The following is a 10,675-nucleotide window of genomic DNA, read 5'->3' as shown; positions in this document are numbered from 1 at the left end:
ATGTAACAGAAGGGTATCACCCGAGCGTTCATCTTCGACATAGTAGATGAAACATGCCAATATCCGTTTTGTACATGTTAGACTTTTCCAGCCCGTGTATATCGGGAATACATATCCTCCTTTGTGCGTACATGCGGGACATTGAACGGGTTGGTTGAGGAGATGAATATGAAGCACTTGTGTGATTGTGAATGAAGTGAATAAATAGCGTGTATGTACATCTTTCCGAATCGGGTGATGTGGTATGCATGCTGCAATGGAATGCGGCACGGAGATCGGTTCCATCCCCATTATAAAGCAAAAGAAACCCTCTTCCTCCCCGTCTCCACCACCTCCTCCTCCACCTTTTTCTTCCTCCTCTTCTTCTTCTGCGCGGCCTCCTCCCTCAAAGCCTTCTTGACATCCTCCAGTTCCTTCCGTTTGGTGTTCTGCCGCTCGCGCTTCTTGGCGACGCGTTCGACGTCCTGCGCGGCGTGTTTGTGCGTGCGGAGGAGTTTTGTGGAGATGCGGGATTCTTCGGTGGCGTTTAGGGTGGAGATTAGGGAGAGGAGCTGCGTCTACATGGATAAGGAAAAAACCCCAGATTAGCGGGGTGAGAGGAGTGGGTGGTGGGGAGATACAGTAACGTACATGGTCAGGAAACTTCTTCCCTTTCTTCCCGCTCGGCGGGTACACTTTCTTCACCCGCCCTGCTGCCTTTACTTTGTCCTCACTCTCTTCGTCCCCCACGCTCACACCCTCCTCCTCCTCCTCCTCCGCCCCACTGTTATCCCCCACCTCCACCTCCGCTGCTGCTTCCTTCACGACTCTCGCGCTGCGTGTCTGTTGTTGACCCCTCTTTCCCCCTCGCCCGGGCTTTGTTGCTTCCCGGGTCTTTTGGATCGCTTTGCTGGGTTTGCCAGGTAGGCTGCGTTTGGTGGAGGGTGTGGAGCCGCCGCGGGTTGGGCGGGTGCGGGATAGGGGTTTCATTTTTTTTTTTTGGTGAGGGGCTGTGAATGAGGAGGTGGTTCTTGGTCAATATACGTAGGAGGAATAGGAGGACGGCAGGGGTATGGGCGTGCTGGGTACTTCCTTACCTGGTCGGGAGTGGTGCGGTGAGATATGGGGTGTGTCCTGCTATGTGTACTGTTGCAACTATTAGTCTGTAATGTCCCGCTCCTGGAGACGTTAATGAGAAGAGAAACCTGCGAAACCCGTGCGAAGGATGAAAACGGTGGAAAGCAACTCACCCCCAAAGGCACACTTTGGCCCCGGCAATCTACTGTGCATAACCCACTCCGCAATCAGCTAGTAACCAACAGACCAACCCAACGCTTCATCCAAACGGCATCCTACCACAAAGCGGCTCCAAAGCGTCGTCCACCACCGTTTCCTCACGCATTTACCAATAGAATCCCCCCCAGCACCATGTCCGGCCCAACCCCACCCCATCTAATCCGCTACACATCCCTCCTCTCCCCTCGCATCGACCCCTTCCTCTTCACAGCCATCGGCATCGCGGCGTACATTCTGCACGAAAGGGATGCGTTGAAGGGCAGGGAGGATGAGCGATTGGTGGCTCTGGTTAGGAGGAAATGGGGGAGGATTGTGGAGGGGAGGAGAGGGATGGAGACGAGGGGGGAGTGAGAGAGGAGATTTGATTGAGGGAATGGGCGGACGAGAGTGGGTGAAGATACAACGGAGAGATCCGGTGGACGCTCGCAAGCGATGCTCCTGCCGGACGCAAAGAGCAGCAACGACAAGGGCAGTACAGTCGGCAAATAGACGAATCATGCATACCGCTGGCCCGACCTGCACCAGCGACCGGTTGCACAACATACCCTTCACCAGCCGATCTGCAGAAGGCGGCAGAGACACGCATCGGCGCGACGGCGGCGGAGAAGCACGACATCCACATCGGAAACCCGGATATAACCACACCTCGAGGACATTACGGCTAGTTGTAGATGGGCGACGGGAGGAGGACTGGTCTCTACCGGGTGGCGCTTGCGATATCAGCTCAAGAAGCTGATGTTGGAGTATCAGGCAGAGATGGGTCGGGAAACATGGGTCGGGACGGGGGTCGGTCTGGCGGAAGGGGGCGCAAACAAGGCACACGCCTACTCTCACGGTCTAGAGGGCGTGGCGTATGCGGGATGGGAGGAGGAAAGGTCAAAGCCATGAACCTGAGCGTATCACCGGCAGCGATTGTTTAGCATACTAGATAGATAGGGTATGATAAATGATTTCCGGCCAAAAAGCCGTAATACAGCCGTACACGTCCCCTCTTGCCCGAGTCGGAGTTCAGACTCGGAGTTCAGACCACATATACTACGCAATTACATGAAGGAGAAGAAGGGCGTCCGGTTGGAAACGTTGGAAAATCCAGTTGTCGTTTGGAACAAAGGCAACTGAGCCGTCACAGTCCAAGCATTTTCCCAGCGTTAGGCAGCTTTACTCGAAAATTCACTCAGACTTCCGACTATGCATGGATATCAACCTCCTCATCCCCCTCGCCTCACTCCATATCCTCCAGCCCCATATACTCCCCTCTCATCCCCCTCGTCCTCAGCCCCACGTCCCCTTCCCCATTCCCATTCGCATCCGCACCGTCCACAGCCCCCCTCCTCTGCAAAGCCGCCCCCCACTCCCGATCCGTCATAAGCACACAGGTCAACACCACCCCAGCGGCCGCACAGCTTGCGAAAAAGAGCTCGGCGAGCGTGTATGTCCCGTCGAGCACGATGAGACGCGCGACGATGAGCGGGAAGAGGGTTAGGGAGATGTTGAGGAGCGATGTTGTTATTCCGCTGTTAGAATCCAGAAAACATGAGCCCCGTTAGTTTTGCATGCCGCGAAACACACACACATCAGACTGTGATATAACACAAACTTACAAAGCCAACCCACCCCCTCTCCCCCCCACCACAATCGCCACACAAGGCCACACACTCAACAACAGCGCATACGCCGGCCCCAGCATGGCCAGCGCAGGTATTGGCGTCCATTCGAACGGTGCGAGGCCGAGGAAGGTGTGCACGGCGAGGATCAGGGCGGCGCAAGCGAGGAGGGAGGTGGTGCGGTGGCCGTGGGTGTCGGTGAGGTGCCCGACGAGAGGGACGAGGAGGGCGGAGAGGGTGTCGGGGATGGATGAGAGTTGGGCGGCTGAGGTGCGGGGGTATAAAAGTTTCAGGCGTTGGGAATCATGAGAAAAGCGATAAGGTGGATTTACGTAGTACCTTTCTCAGGATCCCCAGGATACCACCTCGTCTGCAGAAACCCCGCATGGACCGTATTGAACGGCACCATGGTCGCATACAACACACACATCACCGCACATATCGTCCAAAACGCTCTCGGATAACTCTTGACCGCCTCTCTCATGCTCCCACCACTCGCCTCGCCATCCCTACTTTCCGGCAAATCATCCAACCGCGCGAGTAAGATAGCGCAGACAAACGAGAGGACGCAGGACAGAAAGCCTGCCCAGACAGCGATGGGCACCGAGAGGCGTGCGCCAAGGTGGGGGGTGATGAGGTCGTTGAGGACGGAGCCGAGACGCGCAATGGAGAGTTCGAGGCCGAGGGAAAGGGCTAGTTCTTTGTGGAGGAAGTATTTTGTTGTTAAGCGGGTTTGCTGGGGGGTGGTCGTGAGGGGAGAGAGAGGGAAACTGGTTTGATTTAAGAACTGGCCTTGCCCACATCTTGCTCGGTTCGCACACACTGCTTGTTCTCGCTGACGCTCGGTATTGCTGTGCGCAACTCACCACAACACCCAATGTCTCTGCCCCTACTCCGAACAACAATCGTCCCATCCACATCCCCATCTTCACCCTCCTCTGCACGCCCACAGCAAACACGCCCTGCCCCACAACCACCAACCCCGCACACCACAGCATCATGCGTTTTGTCCCCATCGAATCCACAAGTCGGCCGCCGTAGAAGGGAAGGATTGTGTTTGGAAGCGAGTAGAGCGCGTAGAGGGTGGAGAGGGTATACTGGTGCTCTGCGGGGGTTTCGTGGAGGTAGGTGGCGAGGAGTAGGGCGAGGGAGGCTGGGGCGTCGTACTGGGTGGGGAGAAGGGATACTTTTAGGGAAAGCGTATTGTTTTAGGCCTTCCAATACTGGAACACAGAACACCTACCGCATAGTTCGTCTATACCCAAAGAAAACGACATAACGAGCAGAAAAGGATCAGTAGTCAGGTTCATCGCTCAAGCATCCATTCTCCCTTCTCCCACACCCCAGTTGCGCTCCCGATATCCTTCATAAGACTCACCCCAACAAGCAGCATACACCCCAAACCCAAGATCACCCATCGTCGGGACCCATCTTCCTGCATGGATAGCGACGACACGCGGGGGGAGAGACTTTGGAAGATGAAGGGGTCGGTGTGTCGTGGATGTAGACAGACGGAGAGGATACCGTAGCCGTGAGTATTTGCTGCCTGCCTGTCGTGCTATAGTACCGTATATGAGTGCTTCTGGGCAGGGAAGGGGGAAGGGGGGAAAAGCACACCTCCATGACACACGCGTTGGGAGGAGGAAGACGAAGGCACAGGGGAACTTGCACGGAAGGCCGACGACGACGGCATATCCCGCAACGCACTCGAATATACGGGCGCACAGATAGGCAGATGTGGGAGAACGTAACACAGAGAGCGGCAAGTGTATGCATATTCTCTGCCCTATCTCACCGCTTTCCCCGTTTCAGCGACCATGTCGACGGCAGCACACAACCTCGCACAGCTCCTCCACTCCAAAGCCAACGTCCCATCCCTAAACTCAGCATTCAGGGCGGCAGAGGAGGCCGTCAGCTCGGGCGTAGTGGATAGGGAGACCTGGGTGCAGACCGTCGAGGCGTGTGTAGCAGCGCTAACAGTGCCGACGGCGTTCGTGCGGCCGTTGCGGAATGGTGGGTGGAAGCGGGAGGAGTCGAATGGAGAGAACGGACGACCAGGACGGCTGACGGTTGTTCGTTTGGATATGGCAATAGATGAGAAAAGTATTGCTGCCCGTACATGGTTCAAGCAGCAGGCGGAGCTCAGTTTTGGATTTGTGAAGGTTGCGATAGGGTCGCCTCCCGACAAGGTAATGGAGAGAAAACAGGTCCAAACGGAGGGAACATATTTGGGGCATGTTATCTGAGTTTCTGGCTATATCTTTGTACGAGCAGGAAGCGCTAGAGAGTGTTATCTGTCCCGTCCTGGTGGCCTGCGCATCTTTCTTAGGCGACGAGGAGGGGATATGGTGTTGTGCACATATCCGGGACAAAGCACAAGGTAGGCGGCAGTATTGTCAAGGTCGAACAATCCCTCTCCCAGCTTCTGACTGCCACTCCTCCCGTCTAGACCTCCTCACAACCCTTCTTTCCCACCACCCCCGTCGCCTCTCCACCCTCATCTCCGCCCACGCCGCCGACATCCTCACAACACACATCAAACCGTTCTTCACCCACCAACGCGTACACGACACGGGCAATCGCGCGGTAGTCACGAAACAGCAGGAGATCGAGAATGTATGGAGCGACGAGCAGCCGGGCGATGTGCAGCTGTGGAAGACGGAAAGGGTGGATTGTGTGCAGGTTTTGGGCTGGGTTGTGTTGCATTTGGAGGTAAGGGGTCATCAGCCGCTGCTTTGCGGATGTGCAGGAGTCTAATCGAGTTTTGAATTGGCCTTTTTTCTTTCATAGCACGGCCAAATAGCACCAATCCAACACCTCCTCTTCCCCGCCCTCCTCACCCTTCTCGACGACCACGACCCAGCCTACAAAACCATCGGCGCACAACTCACCCACCACGCCATCGTAAAGAACTCAGCGCCAATGGATATCCGCCGCACAGGGCTCGGCGATGTCTTTTTCAACGTACGTGCTACGATCATCTCCACCATTCACACTCACCGTACCCCTCTCACCACCAGCACTTTTCGATTCACACAGTTCCTCCTCCCCTGCCTAACCTACCACTCCGACCCGCCCCTCCTCCGCTCCGCCCTCCCATGCATCGTCGACCTCGTGCCGGTGATCGAGATCGTGGGCTCGGAGGCGTACTGCGTGAGACTGGAACGGGTGATGCAGGAGGGGGTATTGAGGGGGCTGAGCTTTGCCGCGGGTGGGAAAGTGGAGGTTCTGAGGGTACGTATATTCCCTATTAGACCGGTTGCTCCGAGCTGGGATGAGAAGGACTGGAGGAAGCTGACTGCTTTTTGGTAACGCACAGACGATCCTCCAAATCATCCCGGACCTAGTCTCCCGGCTCGGCATCATCACCGTCCGTCACCTCCAGGTACTCCCCGTCCTCCTCATCTGCCTTGCTGCCTTGCTCCTCCTCCCCTCCCTCCCACCGACTCACTGAACCCTCCCCATAGTCCCTCCTAGGAACAACAACCACCCTCCTCCACCTCCACACCCACGACACCCCCACCCAACTCCTCGCTGCGCGCGCCGTGCTCACTCTCATCCGTGAAGCGTGGCCGCGGGTCGCGCAGTATAGAGGTGTGGTTATGAAGGGTGTTGCGGGGTGTTGGAGGGGGTTGGGCGTGGAGAAGACAGAGGGGCAGGCGGGGGAGGGGGAGAAGGGGGAGTTGAGGCGGCTGTTGAGGGAGATTTGTGTGGCGTTGAGGGAGGTTTGTGGGCGGGAGGTTGAGGTAGGTTTTTGGGCAGTCTTCATTGGGGGCGTGATGTGTCACCGCACACGACCGCTGACTACACATCCTCCGAACCCCATGACAACTCGAACAACAGCCCGACTTCCGCCTCCTGCTTCGCATGAACGCGCCATTCTACAAAAACCTTGTGCCCATCGCCGCATAACTGGAGTAACAGAAAACAAGGGTCCAACCTTCTAGGTAATGCATTTATGGCCATCCCATCGGGCCGTCCTTCCACTGCTACACACATACGGTTCCCAAAGAAGCGGCTATCTATGTCTCCGCGTCAATATCCGGCGCGCGTGTATCACTTCACATCCCCACGCATGCGCCAACGTGTCCGCTCACAACTTCTTCCAAAACAAGTATGTGCTACGCATCCAAACATCTATTCACCGCGCCCCCGAAGCACCCGAGGCAGCAGCAGCCAGCTCTAGAAACCGCGGAAAATGCGCCAACCGTCGTTTCGCATATGCCGGGAGTCGCTTATCTATCGCAAATCTACACAATAGGCGTAACACCATAGGAGTCAGAAATGGCTTGTATTGATGCTCCCCTCCATGTACATATGAGATCAGCATCCGAAATGAAAAGAAACATACCTCTCAACTCCACCCCCCTCGCCATCTCCCTCGGCATTTTTAGCAGGCATCCACTCCAACGTCTGATCCCCCGGATTGACCGTAACCCCCACCCCATCGTTGAAGAGCATCAGGAACGCGCCGGTGGGTGTTTTGAGGCACCAGCCGATGTCGGGGAGGTGGGTTGGTGTCTGTGTTTGTGTTATTGCGCTGTCCGTGTTCGCGTGTCGGGGTTCTGCGGATGTTGTTATGGTGGATGACTTTTGTTGCTGTCGCTCGTCATCCCGATGATGTTGAGGATCCCATGAAGAGGACGCGACGGATCGAACCCCATCCCGACCCGGCACGCGTGCACTGCTCCCGCTGCTGCTGGTCGTGGTATGTATCGTATGCGTGTTTGCCCTGGACGCCGATGATGAGGTTGCGACGGATCGATGGTGGTTGTACAGGTGTGGGTCGCTGGCGGTGGTGCGGAGATGTGGGAGGGAGGTAGCATGGGATGCTGAAGAGGATGTTGGGCGGGTGCGGCGGGGTTCTGCTGACGATGCAGGTGGTTGGTCATTCCCCCGTGTACCGCCATCATGCCCCCCCTCCGTCCCACCCCCACCCCTCGTATTCCTGGTATACCCCGACATCGAACTCGGGTGGAACGAATTCCGTTCCGTCGGCAACGGGCTCGCATGGCCCTCCCTTTCCCCTCCCGCCCTCCCACCAGTCCCACCACCAGCAACCCGACAATGCGAGCTCTTAACAATAACCGGCCACTCGTTCCCGCCCTCCAACTTCCCACTCCTCTCAACCTCCATACACCGTCTCAAACACTCCTGCACATGTTTGACCACCAATGCCAGATGTGGCGGTATATCCACCCGACCCTCTAAGGGTATCGCGTGTTTCTCCATATCCTTGTCGTCGACTTTAGTTTGTCCAGGGGCGGGTTTGATGACCGGGATTTTAATCTCCACGAGCCCGCTGGAGACGGAGTAGTGCGCGCGGGTGCCGTTGTAGAAGAGGATGTCGAAATCGGCGAGTGGGGCGTTTTCCATGAGGATGCATTTGGCTTGGGGGGAGTAGAAGACGATCTGTGGGGTAGGAGGGAATGTCTATATTCCATCTACCTTTTATTACACTATTCTACGGCCGTACCTTTGGCGTTTTACTCCGAACCAAATCAACGAACCGGCTCGCGTACCGATATTTCTTGACATACGCGCTAGGCAACGATGTCCGGGTATACCTGCGAATCGGCCGACTCTGGGGGTCGGTGGGGCTGGTCGATCGATCAAACAGCTCAATCTGAAAAAAAAAAATGCCTCCCATTTAGTCTTCCGTAATGATCCTCATCAAGCAAAAGAAGCAACATACCGTCCGACTATCCCCACTAATAAGCATAAGAAACTCCTCGCCCAAAAAGTCCAGCAGCAGATCACCAGACGCAAGGATTGAGACCGTGCCATGTTTCGTCTTTTGTTTGAGCGGTTTCAGCCTCTGCGTCGAGAATTCGGGTAGGACTACCAATGGGGATGCGGGTTGTGTTGAGGAAGATGCCGCGGTGGTGGACCTACTGGTGGTCTGCTGAGGGTTGCTAGATGCGTTGCGACCTGCGCTCGCATACCCAGGTGAGCTGCTACTCGCGTCCCGCCGCTTGGCCTGTGGAGACTGTCCTCGTGAACCACAGTATGCGTCCGCAGGTTTGCGGGGATCCATCTGCTCTCGGTTCTCCTTATCGTACGCATGCACCGACTCCGGTCGGCTCTGCGACCGCCCCTCATGTCTCCTAGCCCCGCGATCTACATCGCGAGTGGCTTCCCTCATCGGTGATGCCCGTCTCTCAAAAGTTCCATGTCTCGACGCCTCCCGTGACCGGCTCTCCACTTCCACAACCCGTGTCGCAGATCGCTCACTATTGCTCCTCGCGACTGCACGATGTCGGCTGGTGTCGTTGGTGGTGGCTGCCTGATGCGTGCTCGCGGGCCTGGGTCGGGGGTGGGGTTTGTCGAATACCGCGTTGAGGGGCCGTAAGGAGGATACGGGCATGGTGGGTTCGAAGAAAGGGTGGCTGAGGACTTTTGTAAGAGCTAGGCGCTTCTTGGGGTCCTTTGGGGAGAGTATTGTAAGCGAGAGGCACCGTAGTTTGGGTAATCAAATAGCCATACCTTTTGGAGCAACCTGTGCACAAGATCCTGAGCCTCTGGGGAGATGTGATCCGGCAGTGTGTACTCCACCCGGGACACCTTATCGAGGGTATTTTTTACCGCCTGGCTCTAGGAGTGATAACTCAATATATATCGGCGAGGAGCTCATAATTATTTTGGTGATTCGCGAACCTACTTCAAAGGGCGGCGTCCCCGTCAATAAAGTGACGACCATACATCCCAGTGACCACACATCGGAAGCAAGTCCGTACGGTAGCCGCGATATGATCTCGCTGGCAGGACGGGAGGAAGCATTAGTCTGCTGAAAAGCCGTTCGCGAGGGAGCGTCTCCCAAGCTCAGCCACCAGTGAACTTACGGAGAAATATAGTTTGGCGTGCCACACATCGTTTTCTGCTCCCCACTAGGGTCATTCAGCTTGACCGCCAACCCAAAATCGCCGATCTTCACATCATAGTTCTCCGTCAGCAGCAAGTTTGACAACTTCAGATCCCGGTGGATAATCCCATTCGCATGCAAGTACAGCAATCCGCGCACGATTTGCGCAACCACGCCTCTCGCCTCTGGTTCGGTTAAGGGAAATTTCCGGTGGTGGATGTATTGGTATAGTTCTCCGTTTTGACAGATCTCCATAACGAGGTACACGTAGGATTTGTCTTCGAAGTAGTTGTACAGCTCGAGGATGGACGGGTGGTGGAGCTGCCAATGGATTTCGACTTCATTTCCTACGCGACGGGTCATGTTGGCTGCCTTCATCAGCCGCTTGTCGATCTTGAGATAGAAAAGATTTGGAGTTTAGAAAAAGTCAATCAGAAACCTATCACTCTCCCTCTCGGCATCAGTGAATCTGTCAATGCGCATACCATTTTGATGGCAACCTCTCGGCCATCCATAGCCGGACTCTTGCACACAGCCCTATGCACAAAACCGAATCCGCCTCTCCCCAACATTTCACCCATCTCATAATCTTCAATGTTATTCGAGAATCGCTTGGACGGCTTTTGCGGTGACATGAAGGTAAAATCGTGGTTGCCGTCCGAGGGCAAGGCGGACGATTTGGCGCTGGCCAACATTGCGCCGGTCGGCGTTCGGACACGCTGGTATGGGTCGGCAGCGGCGCGCTCACGGCGTCGAGGATCGCTAATTGTCCCAGGAGCCGAGGATGAGGACGGCACCGCTGTGCCGACACCGTAGCCTCTGCGCATTCGGTCGGGCACCGGAGATGGGTGCAAGGCTAGCATCGTTCTGGAATTGAGACGCGTTCCCAAGGGTGAGCGAGGGAAGCGCTCTCACCTGTGCTGCCTCAATCCGA

General features: G+C 56.0%; 5 protein-coding genes across 5 annotated transcripts; 2 read left to right on the top strand and 3 right to left on the bottom strand.

Moving 5' to 3' along the window:
• Positions 1-70: 70 nt before the first annotated feature.
• EV422DRAFT_225626 (uncharacterized protein) lies at positions 71-1,299 on the bottom strand. Its single transcript, XM_053065514.1, has 3 exons — positions 1,077-1,299; positions 631-989; positions 71-557 (listed from the first exon to the last, which is right to left on the bottom strand). Exons 2-3 carry the CDS (start codon positions 967-969, stop codon positions 291-293), a joined length of 606 nt encoding a protein of 201 aa, XP_052922436.1. The 5' UTR covers positions 970-989; positions 1,077-1,299; the 3' UTR covers positions 71-290.
• Positions 1,300-1,407: 108 nt separating this feature from the next.
• Positions 1,408-2,209, top strand: EV422DRAFT_622681 (uncharacterized protein; the record flags this gene model as incomplete). Its single annotated transcript, XM_053074180.1, has 2 exons — positions 1,408-1,622; positions 1,706-2,209. 2 exons carry the CDS (start codon positions 1,408-1,410, stop codon positions 1,938-1,940), a joined length of 450 nt encoding a protein of 149 aa, XP_052922435.1. The 3' UTR covers positions 1,941-2,209.
• Positions 2,210-4,520, bottom strand: EV422DRAFT_622680 (major facilitator superfamily domain-containing protein). Its single transcript, XM_053074179.1, has 6 exons — positions 4,258-4,520; positions 4,123-4,134; positions 3,746-4,045; positions 3,219-3,615; positions 2,877-3,144; positions 2,210-2,789 (listed from the first exon to the last, which is right to left on the bottom strand). The coding sequence occupies exons 1-6, from the start codon at positions 4,318-4,320 to the stop codon at positions 2,498-2,500; spliced, it is 1,332 nt and encodes a 443-aa protein (XP_052922434.1). The 5' UTR covers positions 4,321-4,520; the 3' UTR covers positions 2,210-2,497.
• Positions 4,514-6,997, top strand: EV422DRAFT_225831 (uncharacterized protein). The gene is made up of 9 exons (XM_053065515.1): positions 4,514-4,892; positions 4,974-5,068; positions 5,154-5,259; positions 5,329-5,591; positions 5,670-5,843; positions 5,919-6,113; positions 6,199-6,264; positions 6,347-6,625; positions 6,723-6,997. Exons 1-9 carry the CDS (start codon positions 4,697-4,699, stop codon positions 6,789-6,791), a joined length of 1,443 nt encoding a protein of 480 aa, XP_052922433.1. The 5' UTR covers positions 4,514-4,696; the 3' UTR covers positions 6,792-6,997.
• Positions 6,998-7,488: 491 nt separating this feature from the next.
• EV422DRAFT_509037 (kinase-like domain-containing protein) lies at positions 7,489-10,604 on the bottom strand (the record flags this gene model as incomplete). The annotated part of the gene is made up of 9 exons (XM_053068809.1): positions 7,489-7,744; positions 8,020-8,291; positions 8,356-8,505; positions 8,575-8,999; positions 9,114-9,306; positions 9,366-9,473; positions 9,541-9,637; positions 9,722-10,134; positions 10,227-10,604. The coding sequence occupies 9 exons, from the start codon at positions 10,602-10,604 to the stop codon at positions 7,489-7,491; spliced, it is 2,292 nt and encodes a 763-aa protein (XP_052922432.1).
• Between the last annotated feature and the right edge of the window lie 71 nt (positions 10,605-10,675).

Source organism: Fimicolochytrium jonesii (genome assembly GCF_025526975.1).
Source record: "Fimicolochytrium jonesii strain JEL569 chromosome Unknown EV422scaffold_28, whole genome shotgun sequence".
Taxonomy (NCBI): domain Eukaryota; kingdom Fungi; phylum Chytridiomycota; class Chytridiomycetes; order Spizellomycetales; family Powellomycetaceae; genus Fimicolochytrium; species Fimicolochytrium jonesii.
Note: the sequence above shows the minus strand (reverse complement) of the source record. Positions and strands in the feature narration are given on the sequence as shown.